The sequence below is a fragment of the Liolophura sinensis genome, chromosome 3, assembly GCF_032854445.1.
Source record: "Liolophura sinensis isolate JHLJ2023 chromosome 3, CUHK_Ljap_v2, whole genome shotgun sequence".
Taxonomy (NCBI): domain Eukaryota; kingdom Metazoa; phylum Mollusca; class Polyplacophora; order Chitonida; family Chitonidae; genus Liolophura; species Liolophura sinensis.
The window spans coordinates 13650325-13665877 of record NC_088297.1 but is presented as its reverse complement, the minus strand read 5'-3'; the positions used below and the strand labels follow the sequence as shown (position 1 = coordinate 13665877).

Here is a 15553-nt window from a genome sequence, read left to right as displayed (position 1 = left end):
GGAAGTTGAGTTAACACAGGAATTTTAACCAAATGAACACTGACATGATTGAAACCCAAAAAAACCCCAAAAAAACATTTATCAAAATCCCTATAAAACTTTGGAGGTTCGGTTCGGTCAGGTTCGGTCGAATATAGTTTTCATGATGGCCTAATTGCCTGACGGTAAAGATACATGTAGATCTTACCAGGTACATGTAGATCTCACCAGGTGCATATTGCATTCCTCTACTACCAGTATTACGTTTTGAACATGAATGTTGGAAAGATTTGAAAGCCCGTCTTACGGACTTCTTACCCTCTCCAGTCACACATCTGCTGGACTTTCCTCTGTATCTGAGAGAGCTTTGGTTGCATCGTTACCTGGGGGACCCCCTCTACACCCTCCATAAACACTGCATTCTGTGAGAAAAACAGTCACAAAGAGCAGGTTGTTACACGGCCACTTCAAGGGTTCATACTCCTTGGAGATTTCAAATATCTGAGGCACAAATTTTCCAGACTATCTGGAATAACTATCCTAAAGTTAAACAAACTTACAGGTATGTAAAAAGGAACTTATTAGTTAAATGTTCATGTACACAAAACAATTCATCAACAAACTTCGAAAGAAAACAAATTTCTCCAAGAAAATAGGCCTGTTCTGTATTACCTCCCTTTGTTGCACACCAGCAGCTATGACGTAATGCGAGATTACTTTTGAGATGTGAAACTACAAGAAGTGAGACCTTATCTATTGAAGCATGCTGTATCTAGGTTATGAAACAAAAGTGATGAATATTTTCTGAGCAACAGAATGTGATAAAACATTAAATCAGCCTTCTCGAGTCGCAGAATGTCGAGAGAAATGAAGTAAATGTCATACAGCTTAAGAGTTCATCGAAGCTGTTTATTGTATTTAACTATGACCAGGATTTTAAAATCACCTCCAAATGGATTAAAACAATAATAACGTTTATCCTTGGCTTTCCAAATAACTTTACCAAAAATAAAATCTGTATTAAAGTGAGATGTTCTAAAAGCTTATGCTGCTTTAACTCCGAAAGTCGACATCAGCCATTCTTAAAGGTCCCACCTAACCATATCTTACCCACTGAAAATGTACCTTTTTAACGAAAGAGTGATCTCGGTGGAGCACCGATTGCATTTCCTGTTCCAAAATTCTAGCTGGGAGTTTCATACGCTGAATGTACAGGTTTTAAGTCTGTGTATGAGCCTTGTATTTCATGATCACTTGAGCTACTAACCTTCTTCACTACTTCTTTCTTCCGTCGCTTTCTGTGGCCATCTGGACCAGTTCCATCCTCAGACACTGAATTCTCCTCGGCTACAGAATTCCCATCATCATCCACTGTATCGTCAGATTCTAAACAAAAGTAACCAGGTATATATTTACATATAACATCTAGCTTTTAACTATTTAATTTTAAAACTTATTTGATTTTTCCCTCAGTACAGCTAACCAGAACATGGATAATGATTTGGATTTTATTTTACATTTACTTGATTATTGTTTAACTTATTTGTTTACTTAATGACAGTTGTTTAATTTATTTTTTTATTTGATTGGTGTTTTACGCCGTGCTCAAGAATATTTCACTTATACGACGGCGGCAAGCATTATGGTGGGAGGAAACCGGACAGAACCCAGGGAAAATCCACGACCATCCGCAGGTTGCTGTCAGACCTTCCCACGTACGGCTGGAGAGGAAGATAACATGAGCTAGACTTGAACTCACAGCGACCGCATTGATGAGAGACTCCTGGGTCATTATGCTGTGCTAGCTCGCCAACCAACTGAGCCACGGAGGCCCCGACAGTTGTCTAATGTTGTACTCAAGATGTATGATGACCATTGATATAATGTGAGGAAGAAACCAGAGTGCCTGTGGAAAAACCACTAGCCTTTGGCAAGTTACTGACAAACTTTCCCACGTGTGACATACAGGTATGCTCACCATACTGCTTGTCAGTTTTTAGTGTTTAACGAACGCTAGACTGAGAAAGTCACTGAATATTGCCACTAAAAATTCCCTGTCTAAGGCCAGGCCCCAGGATCACTGGGCAATCTTACACTTAAAGCTTAGCACACCAGTGCGACGCAATGACCCAGGAGCCTCTTAACAATGCGGTCGCTGTGAGTTCAAGCCCAGCTCATGCTGGCTTCCTCTCCGGATGTATGTGGGAAGGTCAAGCAGCAACCTGCGGATGGTCGTGGGTTTCCCCCGGGCTCTGCCCAGTTTCCTTTCACCATAATGCTGACCGCCTTCATATAAGCGAAATATTCTTAAGTACGGCGTAAAACACCAATCAAATAAATAAATAAATAAAATAAATAGACAAAATTTCAAATTATTTTAAGACTGTTATTTCTTACACAAGAAGCTTAAAATACTGCTTCACAACGTAAATTCTTGGTAAGTTATTGTTAAACAAATTTCACCAAAAATAACGGAAAGGAACATGCCAAGTTAAACATCACTTTGTGATCCCAGGAATAAACCCACCCGTCTCCACATCCTAGTAAATGGAGGGAAAGTGTCTTAAACCAATCAGCCACAACACACTCCCTTTTTAAGCATTCAGACTTCACACACTACACATTTATGCACACGGTTTCCTCATCCCAAGGCTGTTAACAACAGCATTCATATCCACAAACCTTCTCTTATCACATTTACTGTTAGATTGTTGTTTAACACCACACGCTTTAATACTGGAGATTTTTTTACTTAAGTCCATATTTAACATCATGTCTGAGTGAAAGGTGGACTGCACCAGGCTTTATAAATATGCTTGATATTAAGGTGATATCAGTACAAGTACCATAAAATGAGGGAATTCACTGGCTGAAAACCCACCCTGTCAAATCAACCCAATTCCCTTTCTACCATGTCTACTAATGTCAGTCTTTGCACTTGTACAAGTCCTGCAGCTGAAAGATCTACATTAAAAACTACATTTCATAGCAAGGTTAATTATTCGGAATTCCTGGTTAGTACCATCCAAGTGTCAATGCGAGTCTGTAAAACACTACTTTACTCTTCCCATGTATTCCTAGTTCTCCAGGGATCTGCCTCAAACTGAATACCCTATTCATACTGCCCATGGCACCACTATCACTATCTCTACTCTTCCTCAAAGTAAAATAATGGTGGGCTAACTAAGGCACTCCAGGTTGTGAAGATAGAACTGGTCTCACCTGTGCACCAGTCAGGTAGGGGTGGAGCAGAAGGTGTGTCCTCCACATCACCATAGAGACGGAAAATTTCCTCAAGATAATCTTGTTTGTAGATTCCTGGTGGACGTGACTGAGGGACAGAACACAATACTAAACTTAGTGACTCACTGAGGACAGAACAACAATGCTAAACTTAATGAATCACTCAAGACAGAACACAATACATCAGTGACTCACTGAGGAGAGAATAGAATACTTCAGTGACCTGCTGAGGACAGAACAAGATACTAAATTTAGTGAATCACTGAGGACAAAACAGACTACTTCAGTGACTCATTGTGGGCAGACAAAGAAAACAGTGCCACACTGAGGACAGAACAGTAAGAGCAATGAATCACTGAGGACAGAACAGACTACTTCAGTTACTCACTGAGGACACAAAAACACTGCCACAATGAGGGTAGAACACTAAGAACAATGAACCACTGAGGACAGAACAGAATACTTCAGTGACTCACTGAGGACAGACAAGGAAAACAGTGCCACACTGAGGGCAGAACAGTAAGAGCAATGAACCACTGAGGACAGAACAGAATACTTCAGTGACACACTGAGGACAGACAAGGAAAACAGTGCCACAATGATGGCAGAACAATAAGAGAAAAGGACCACTGAGGACAAAACAGAATACTTCAGTGACATACTGAGGACAGACAAGGGAACAGTGCCACACTGAGGGCAGAACAGTTAGAGCAATGAACCACTGAGGACAAAACAGACTACTTCAGTGACACACTGAGGACAGGCAACGAAAACAGTGCCACACTGGAGGGTAGAACAATAAGAGAGAAAGGACCACTGAGGACAAAACAGAATACTTCAGTGACATACTGAGGACAGACAAGGAAAACAGTGCCACACTGATAGCAGAACAGTTAGAGCAATGAACCACTGAGGACAAAACAGACTACTTCAGTGACTCACTGAGGACACAAAAACACTGCCACAATGAGGGCAGAACAGTTAGAGCAATGAACCACTGAGGACAAAACAGAATACTTCAGTGACACACTGAGGACAGATAAGGAAAACTGACAAACATCATGACTTAAAATAATTGCCCAAGACTGAACTAAATAACTCATTGAATAACTTAAGATAAAACAGAATAATTCAGTGAATATCTGAGGTCAGAACAACTTTCTGAGGACAAAACAGAAATAACATAGTGACTCAGAATAGAACACATGCAACTGAGTGATTCACTGGAGGCAGAACAGAATTACTCAGTGACTCACTGGAGGCGGAACAGAATTACTCAGTGACTCACTGGAGGCAGAACAGAATTACTCAGTGACTCACCTGGGACTAACAAGAATAACTCAAAAATCTCATTAAAAACAGAAAAGAACAACTCAGTGACTGAAGGTGTAACTGATTAATTTGATGACTCACAGAATTTGCCACACACATGTATGTGTACATCTACATGAGAACAGAGAGCCTGAAGGTTGCCCACTCATTTCTTGGTATTCCAAAACCAAAAAGTGACCAGTTGATTGTTTAAAACTTCCGTTCATGTGTACGATGTTAAAGGAAAGACCAGGAATAGAAAACACACTAAGAGCTCTTACCTCTGAGAAAGCTCTTACTGCTGCCTCTATGCTGCAAAAAAAAAAAAACAAGAAAAAAACAAATGAAAAAGACCTGATTACACAAAGATCTGTTTTTTGGTTTTTTTTTTTTTTCCTTTTTCTATTTGTTTGTTTAATGTCACATTCAAAGTCGAACAGAGCTTCTTAATTTGGGTGCCCTTTTGTCTCCCATAATTTGACTGAAAATCAAGAAATCGCTGAAGCACATCTGACATTAGGCTAAATATGCAACTTAATAACAAAAACATTGTGATTCAGTGAAAAGAAAACTTGAATCACCCATTTCAAATGCAAATGAATCAAAAGAAAAACACTGCTAAAATTTTCACATTGTGCTAATTTGAGTGTTTTTCGCATTTTGCCTAATGTGGGCACCCATTCAGGGAATGAAATATTGCCATCAACACTAAAGTTAAGCATGAACTGCCAAATGTGTAACATGAAGACTTGCATGTTATATAGGCAGAAGACAAGTCATCTTCATTAACAAACATGTAAACTGCTTTGCACATGGGAAGGTTTCCCCCTGGCTCTGCCCGGTTTCCTCCCACTATAATGCTAGCCGCAGTCATATACGTGAAATATTCTTGAGTATGGCGTAAAACACCAATAAAATAAATAAATAAAATAAAATGTAAACTGCTTTTTGAGGAATCTAGAAGGCTTGTCGAAGCCCGGGATTGAACCCACACTCTGTGTACCTTGTGGGGGGAGAACATTCTACCATACATAGCTACAGACCCCACCATCTCATTATTAGGGATTTGGATATAAATGTAATTTCATGAACAACTAAATAAAAAACGAACTCAAAGAAATTAAATGGTTAGAATGGTTAGAAGCAAATTCAGTGAATAAGTATCCCATGCTAAACATGCAAAAGTTATACATCGATTATGTTGGTTTTTTATCTACATGTCCGGTTCAGCAAAATAAAAAATTGGGACAATATTTGTAGCAGTTAATACAGTATGCATATATTCCACTGAAAACAGAGCATGAAATAATGCTGGACACCACCACATAAGTGAAATATTCCTGAGTACGGCATAAAACACCACTGAAATAAATACATAAATAAACAAAGCATGAAACAATGCTGGACACCATCATATAAGTGAAATATTCCTGAGTACAGCGTAAAACACCACTGAAATAAATACATAAATAAACAAAGCATGAAATAATGCTGGACACCATCATATAAGTGAAATATTCCTGAGTACAGCGTAAAACACCACTGAAATAAATACATAAATAAGCAAAGCATGAAATAATGCTGGACACCACCACATAAGTGAAATATTCTTGAGTACAGCATAAAACACCACTGAAATAAATACATAAATAAACAAAGCATGAAATAATGCTGGACATCACCACATAAGTGAAATATTCCTGAGTACGGCATAAAACACCACTGAAATAAATACATAAATAAACAAAGCATGAAATAATGCTGGACACCATATTAAGTGAAATATTCCTGAGTACAGCGTAAAACACCACTGAAATAAATACATAAATAAACAAAGCATGAAATAATGCTGGACACCACCATATAAGTGAAATATTCTTGAGTACAGCATAAAACACCACTGAAATAAATACATAAATAAACAAAGCATGAAATAATGCTGGACACCATCACATAAGGGAAATATTCCTGAGTACGGCATAAAACACCACTGAAATAAATAAACAAAGCATGAAATAATGCTGGACACCATCATATACATGTAAGCGAAATATTCCTGAGTACAGCATAAAACACCAATCAAATAAATACATAAACAAACAAAGCATGAAGGTCAGACACACAGACTCAAATTATTAATGTTCCTCATTCCTGATTTAACTGCTTCCCACAAAAAAATTGCAATAAAACATACAACTGAACACAAGTTCATTCGAATTCTTGCCAGAAAGATTTTCTTTCATGAAAGAGTTTTTTGATAATATCAGTTTACCTCCAGTTGAACTTTTCCACTAGATAGGCAGAGATGAGGAAGCCAGTCCTGTTAAAGCCATGAGTACAATGAACACCTGAAAATCAAACAAAAGACAAAGGCTTTTCCTAGAATCTTGTGGAAAAGGCAAGAAACAAGTGAGAGTAGAGCAGCAAAGGCCAGATTCAGATTTAATGTACAAAAATTACCTAAACTTTTGTCCCCCCCAAAAATGCTTTTTAGTGGATAATTAATATCATAAAATATTATTTTAGGTGCTGGTCCCAGCGCCCCCTATCCCCCTACCTTGCAAACAAACCTCAGAACACCTTTCTAAGGTCCATAAAACCCTGAATCAATCAACTGAGCAACTTTTACCTGGGACGGAATGTTAGGTCAAATACAATAGGAACCTAGACAAGGCATTGCTTATGGATTTACAACTTCTTGGTTTCTTGTCACGACATTTCGATGCAGATATTAGCATCGTTATCAAGTGTCACCAACTTGATAACAATGCTAGTATCTGTATCGAAACGTCGTGACAATAAACCAAGAAGTTGTAAATCCATAAGCAATGCCTTGTATAGTGTACTTCCGTGCCAACTTTTAAATGCCACTAAAACAGTATAAACCTATTTCTTCAACTTTTTCTCATGTTTGCAAGGTGTTTATTCAAGCATATTCTGATGGCATTATTCTCTGTAGATTGATACAATTATACTTTTTCTGATGCCCTGAAATTGGCCAATCCCACGAAACTAGTTTTGTCTCCAAAATTCATGAATTGCACTGAAAGTTGCTCTTTCATATGCGACAAAGTTGAGGAATTAGGGTACATCTAGTTTTCCCATTTAACTTGATGGCTTACACATGTGTAACCCTAGATGTCTGGAGAACCTACTAGGTGTCTTCTCCAAGGGACTCGGACATTAAGGGTCGTTTAGCACCTTACTCCAGGATGTTTAACAATGTCGCGGGTGGAGGACAAACCAGCAATCCCCTCCCCTTCTCCATAAGTTAATGTGCTGACAAAGTTTTCCATGTGAATGAATGAATGAATGAATGAATGAGTGAATGAATGAATGAAGGAATGAATGAGTGAATGAATGAATGAAGGAATGCTTAGCGTTTTTTCAGTCATATGACTAGGAGGAGCCACTAGGTGTTGGTACATCTACTGTACTGTGTACTGTTGCAGCAGAACGAGTTCATGCTACCAAAGTGCTGCTTTCACCGAAGTATCATGCTGAAGAAACCAGACATGACACCCCTACTAAGTCACATTATAATGACCAAGTTTCCCATGTTTTCTTGCTCTAACATCTTGGTGCTGAGCACTAAGCGAGGCAGCTGCATGTACCATTTTTAAAAATCTTTTCAATGACCCGACCCGGGGTTTGATCCCGGGCCTCCCAACTTTGAGGTGGATGATCTAACCATTAGGCTACCGAAGCTGCCTTTTTCAATAAGTGTGCTGTGTCATATTTCAGACCCAGCCCCATTTGTTCTACTCTCTACTGCCCGCTGACATTTGCCATTAGGTTGGATTCAGTTGAAAGACGCATATAATCTGCATACAGCTTCACTTTGGATGCAACTTTACAAACATGAGGACTGCAACGGTATACAAACAACAAATCTGATACTTACCAATTATTTCTAATGGTTTCTGTTGGATGAATTTTTCACACAGTGCCATAAAAGCCTTCGTGGTTTCAGCTGACGGAGCTTCTCCATGGCTGAAGGATCACAAAATATTATATAACATTTTAGATCAAATGGTTTAGATCAATCATTAGTATATCTCTGGGAGCTAGCGACTATCAGTCACATGACCAGTGAGGTCATGTGTGTAAACCCAGCTCTCCCTGTTTGGGCGATATTTGTCAGGTATCTGGTAAAATAGGGTAGTTTTACTTCGGGCACTCAAGTTTTCTCCACTCATAAACCAGACTGCCATGATAAAGTGAAAAAATCTTCAGCAAGACAACAATCAATCAATCGATCAATCGGTAAATCTGTCATTTACAACGTAGAAGTTGACGTTTTCACCGCAGATGACAGACCATTGATCAATGAACGAATGATTACGGCTTTACGCCACATCGGCAGTATTTCAGCCATATCGTGTCGACACGGATCAATAAGGTCATGCGGGTCATTCCTTAACTTCTTGCAAATCTGACTTACTTTATTTATCTGAGAGCTTTTCAACACCAAACTCTACAATTTTTCCTTTATAACACAGCAACTAGTTCATGAGTGAAGGAAACTGGAGTGCCCAGTTTAAACCACGGACCTTTGGTAAGTTACTGCTGAATATTCCTACGTTGTAATGCTTGATATACATGGAATGCCAGCGAGCTCAAGCAAACCTCAAGCAAGGCCACATCAGACAGCACTGTTGACTGTTATCAAAAATCGTATAAAAACACTATAAATACCTAGTTTTTGGACAGTCAGTCAGATTTATACCCAACGTAATTAACACTAGTCTAATGATAATATTTTGAAATTTACCAATAATATTATCATATTATAAAATGTTTATTTATTTATTTGATCGGTGTTTAAGGCCATATTCAAGAATATTTCACTTATATGACTGCGACCAGCACTATGCTGGGTGGAAACCGGGCAGAGCCCAGAGGAAACGCTCGACCATCTGCGGGTTTCTGCCTGACCTTCCCACATATGTACATGTATTATTCAGTAATCCAACAGACTGGTGTTCCTATTCCAAACTGATGCATAATGATCTGTAGCCAGGAACAAAATTTATTTGTTTATTTGATTGACATTTTTATGCAGTGCTCAAGAATGTTTCACTTATATGATGACATTATGGTGGTAAGAATCTGGGCAAACCATTGACCATCTGCACATGGCTGGCAGATCTTCCCATGCACAACCAGAGAGGAAGCTAGCATGGGCTGAATTTACAACCCCAGTAACCAATTTGGTGAGAGGCTTTTGAGTCAATATGCTGTGCTAGCCATGGGAAAGAGGGGAATTCTATACTCTGGGAAACATCTTACAAAGCTATCCGTGGCTCAGATGGTAAGCGCACTAGCACAGCATAATGACCCAGAAGCCTCTCACCAATGTAGTCGCTGTGAGTTCAAGTCCTGCTCATGCTGGCTTCCTCTCCGGCCTTAAGTGGGAAGGTCTGTCAGCAACCTGCATGTGGTGGTGGGTTTCCTCCCACCATAATGCTGGCCGCTGTCGTCTAAGTGAAATATCCTTGAGTACCGCGCAAAACACTTATCAAATAAATAAATAAATACAAAATTATTGCACTACTACCTTAAATACATGCAAGTGTGCATCTGACAATAGCCATGTGCACACACTACACACGAATGTTGCCGTGTTACGCATATGTATATGTCTGTATGCCTGGAGTTTAATGTCATACTTAACAAATTTTTCATTCTTATGACAAGGAGTCACTAGGTGTGTATACATATACTGGTTTGTCTTCTTGTAGCAGGGCAAGTCCGTCCTGCCATCACTGAAGTACCATGCCGAAGACACCTAACCCAGTCACTAACACCAGGCCAACCAGTCGCGTTTCCTTGCTCTCACCTCTTGGTGACCCCACCCAGGTTTGAACCTGCGTTATGCATGACACAAGATACAAATTTCTTCGTTAAATGGGCCCAGGAGATCATGCAAAGCCAAAAAAGTTTAGTCAACGGGATAGCTACAGTGTATCTTTAGGCATGTAATATAAAGCAATGTCACCACTGGTGCCTCACCCTCGGCATTGTAACTTTACATAAACACAGTCGTTTTCCTCCACCTCTTTCTGATCATAGAACCTCTTGGTGTTTGTCAGATCTATCAAAAGTCCCATCTTTACCTGCAACCCACAAAAAACAGTGCTCGATACAAGATAGCTGCCTCAACTCACACCAGCCAATTGTGAAGTATTATCATTTTATTCTACATGTTATTCTGTGAAATCTCATTAAAATAATAAAATATGATATTTTTCAGAAAGCTGCTTGCGGCTGAAATATGTTTTAGCCAGGTGCTGTCTTGGCCTTTAATGTGTACATTAAGTCAAAGATAATGTGTGCCTCAAGTGAAAGGCAACAAGAACTGTGTAATCCAAAATAACTTTGAATTAAATTTGTTTACCAAGAAATTCAACATCACTGCCAAACAATGTGGTACTGTAATTCTTCAACCTTTTCATATGTTTACAAGGTGTTTATCCAAGCATATTCTGAAGGCACTATCCTGTACAGTCTTTAACCTTACACTGTTTGTGAAGCCATGAAATTGGCCAATCCAACCAGAGTAGATTTGTCTCCAAAATCTAATGAATGAATGAATGATTATGGTTTAACGCCACATCAGCAATACTGCAGCCATATTTTGGCGACCAAAATCTAATGATAAAAAAGCATAAACTGCACCGAAAGTTGCTCTTTCATATGCGAAAAGGTTGAGGAATTAATTTACATTGTATGCAGGTATCATTGTACTACTTACATTATACATCTTCAAGGATCTAAACAGCATACTGATGTTGAATCGACATTCGTCTGGGATCTGGTCATTGTATTTGGCATTCAGGGGAGTCTTAAAAGGCAGAAATTTACCTGTAACACAAAAGCTGCTATCAAAAAACCCATGTAGTTTTCTTGTATAAACAATCTAGAATTTCACTCCAAAAAGTGCAATTTTGGAGGCAAATAAAGGTAAAAAAAAATAATACTTTTGGTGAATAAACTTATAATTTTGGCTGTAATATGCATGTTATATCACCTTACCTTCAAAACAAATATCAAAACAACTTAATAAGAGCAACAGAACTCTCAGATAAAAGGAGAAACTTTGTCATGGGCGAAATTTTAGGTTATTTACAGTATTCAATGGATTAGTGTTAAATCACTGTGCTGAAGAGCTTTTCCGTTATAGTTTGCCTTCTGCTTTATGGGTGGAGGAGCTAACTGGGCTACCCAAAGTACACCACGAACCTTCTGTAGGTACAATCATGTGAATCTCAGAAATCATACAACATACCACACTAAATTTATCTACAGTTTTATATCCCACTCTCCGTGTTTAAGTTTGGCTTGTAAAATGTACTCACACAAGAGAATAAATTCTATAAAATACTTTTGATGCCATGTTTTCTAATAAGAAATTTTAAGTGGCCGTGTATACTATAAGGTGTATCAATAGCAATATGGAAAAAATGTCTCACTTAAAAAAAGTGTCACCTGAAAAATTCTCAACTTCAGGCATGAAATACAGTATATTCTGGATTCGATTTCAGCAACGCCTCAAAACATAAAGCTGGTAGACTACAGTGCGATAACAGCCCAGTTTATCTGTCTTCATGAATTTTTTTATTCCCCAAAATTATATCTAAAGCTAATTGACAAACCTCTAAATGAAACCAATAGGTGGAGGGTTTTACGGAACACAATATGACAAATACATCTTTGTAATCCATTGATGCTGTTAGCATCAAAAGATTTTATTTATTTATTTATTTATTTGATTGGTGTTTCGTACTCAAGATGATTTCGCTTACACAATGGCAGCAGGGAAGAAAACTGGGCAGATAACAGGGTAATCCCACTACTGGCCGCAGGTTGTTGGCAGATTTTTCTACGTACGACCGGAGAGGAAGTCAGTATTTGATCTGCATCAAAAGAGTTAACTCTGAAGCAACTTTATACATTATTCTCACCAGCAATGGGGTTTCCTTTCCTCGGGCAGTGGAGCCACCTTGGTGGTATACTCAGCATTCTTTTCTCCCAACTCATGATGACTGATACATACAGGATTACCGCATTATAGATGTTCCAACACAAAACACTGCCTGAAACGACAGAGTAACTTCATTCTTTAATTCAAATTTATCACCACACCCATAAATATTTCACTTACACCTCGAAGGCTAACATATCTACCATTGCTCCTGATGCCAGTGATTGCCTAGCTGTTTAAGATAAAGCAGCTATAGGACAGAATTTAAGAGAAACCAAGTTTAGCAGATAAAAATTCAAAATTAGAAGGTGCAGCATTTAGGTGTGAGTTATGGCATTGTACAACAGGTAAATGTCAAAACAATGTTTCTTTCTTATTTATTTGCGAGCGCACACATCCAGGCACTTTATTTGCCTTTGGCAGTTGCTAAGTCTGCATATCAGTAGTCTCACAAGTTCACAAGGGGTTTAGAGAGATAAGGTGTGGGTTCTTGCAAACTAACACAGCCATAAGATGCGATTTTGTGGTGCCTGCCAATGGTGCTGTAAAGTCAATAGAGCTGACTATGCGAGATGTATATTCAGTCCAGCAAATTCCCCACTCTGTTTCCTTCAAATCTGCATGACTTGTGAGACACCTAAAATGCTGATGCGACTTATTGCCAGATGAGGTTAAAAAAACATGGTAAGGTATAGGTAAAGACAAATGGACGATATTCTAAGAATTAAGCCTGATAATAATTGGATATAGAGAACAGAACATTCTGCACAGAAAACAGTTTTCTTCCACGAGCTAAGTTTTGAAGTTATCTTACCCTGAAGCAGAGTTTCGTATTAATTTGTTTGCTATTTTGAGAATATTATCACCACTGCGTCTGCCAGAATAACACAAGAGTAAAACCGAGAGTACGCGTATGTCTGTGGGCTCGAATTAGAAATAAATGTTGGAAAACCAGAAATTCATTTGCAAAATAAATTTATGACATACTAAAGGTTAAAGGTATCTGGTCAAGGATTTACCACCACAGTGACACTTCAGCAAAATGCGTCAGCTTTGGTCTTAAAATTACGAAGACAATTTATTCATTTATTTCGGGTGTAGAGTCGTAGTCAAAAACTGTTTTCACTTATACATCGATAGTATGCGTTATAACAAAACGAGATGCGTTATAATAAAACAACATGGTTTAAACGAAGAATTAGGACAACAACTGAGGATTTTCATGGGTTTCAAATGCAGAAAGCAAAATGACATTTGACAGGTGGTGGTGTTGTTATTGTTGGGTTGTTGTTGTTGTCCAGAACAGTGTAGAAGAGTGGAAGTGACTGAGACAATTCGAGACAGTAACAAATTTGTTTCGAATATGGCGATCATCACATCATGATGGACACTGACTATTTCAGTACCGATTACAGGTCGTCAAAAAATATGAAGATCCTCAATATCTTACAAAATTAAGGAACAATATTGTTCCTACGCCGCGCTCAACGACGACCCAGATTTGCGAAACTGCAATAGCAGCGCCCCCTGTCGTGAAAGCTTGTTCAGGGGAGGTGATCAATAAAGACCAACTAACAACCAGAGCCCAGCAAAGACTTGATCACCAACCGCCCTTCGAAATGACAAGTCCTGGTCTAAAGAAAACTACAAATAACTGCAGTCTCGCTGGTCTGTAGATATATAGATGTACCTGTATGTTAGAATTTTTTTCAGGCCAAGGCAGAGGCGTAACTATATATTTGAGTAGAAGTCCATTGGCTGACACAGAATGTTTGAATATCAGACGTTTTAGGTGTAAATATGGCCAGAAAATTCTTTCATGAGAAGAAACGTTTTGAAAACAAGTTTTGCATGGGCGGTATTTGGGACCATTTATTTGTATATGTTGGATGTAAACATCAAATTTACATTAAATAAATTTATTAGACATCAATCACGTCCTTTATAGAACTGTATTATGCGAAGATGATAAATACCAATACGTATGTGGGAAGATCTTCCAGCAACCTGCGGATGTACGTGGGTTTCCCCTCGGGCTCTGCCCTGTTTCCTCCCACCATAATTCTAGCCGACGTCGTATAAATGAAATATTCTTTGAGTACGGCGTAAAAAAACCAATCAAATAAATAAATAAATACCAATAGGTGGTCTCAAATAACCACCATACTTTCGTGTTTTCACTTAGTTTTTGTCCTGAAACAATTCTTTCGTTTGATATTTGCATCATTTTATGTAGTCTTCTCCTTGAACACACTTTAGTCAGGTGTTGTCAATTCTGTGCACATTTTTGTCATATCTTGTTTTGAATTGAAATGTTTATTTATACGTAAAACACACGGTTAAATATTATTTTGAAATGTTTTTTTTTTTCTCATTTCGCCCAACAGCCGGTTTGATGCTATATTCAGACGACCAAAATGTTGGTAGCCCATTTTTTCACGAAATACCTTTTGCTATATAAAACGTATTTCCCACGCTGCGTATAAACATGTCTGCCTTCATTGATGTAAAAGCAGGCGCAGGATAGGTCCACTTCGCTGATCTGAACTCTGGACTTGTTACACTGAGTTATATTTCCATGTTTACTTTAACAGCAAATATTTCTTAACGAGAAATTTTTAAAAAAACTGCTCTTCTGCAGCCGAATAACTGATACAATCGTACTTCTAAATATCGACTGCACGTTGCAGTAGTTATGTAGTAGTCTATAAGTATTATTGGTTAGCGCGCTAGCGTAGCGTAGTGACCCAGGAGTCTCTCACCAATGCGGTCGCTGTGAGTTCAAGTCCAGCTCATGCTAAGAGAGCTAAGAAAGTATATAAAGTACGAAAATAGAACCGAATCATGCAAATAAAGGCAGTCAACAGTTTTCAGTGATGTTGGAACGACGCAGGGTACGCTCAAGGCGACTGAGTGAAATCAGTATTCAAATCGTGTACCATGCTAGAATATAAGTTAACGATAACAAAGTATGCATTTCAGTTGCGCTTTGATAGCAACTGTTTATAAGTCCAATGTGATGATGTAATTCAA

The 15553-nt window shown here is 38.5% G+C and overlaps 1 protein-coding gene across 1 annotated transcript in view; it reads right to left on the bottom strand.

Annotated features, from left to right (window-relative positions):
- LOC135463652 (mRNA-capping enzyme-like) overlaps window positions 1-14025 on the bottom strand; it is a 32065-nt gene extending 18040 nt beyond the window's left edge. The window contains 10 exon segments of the mRNA XM_064741016.1: window positions 298-401; window positions 1247-1365; window positions 3202-3310; window positions 4815-4845; window positions 6806-6881; window positions 8438-8526; window positions 10549-10652; window positions 11291-11400; window positions 12501-12632; window positions 13971-14025. Coding sequence (XP_064597086.1) covers window positions 298-401; window positions 1247-1365; window positions 3202-3310; window positions 4815-4845; window positions 6806-6881; window positions 8438-8526; window positions 10549-10652; window positions 11291-11400; window positions 12501-12576 — 818 coding nt within the window. The 5' untranslated portion in view covers window positions 12577-12632; window positions 13971-14025.
- Between the last annotated feature and the right edge of the window lie 1528 nt (window positions 14026-15553).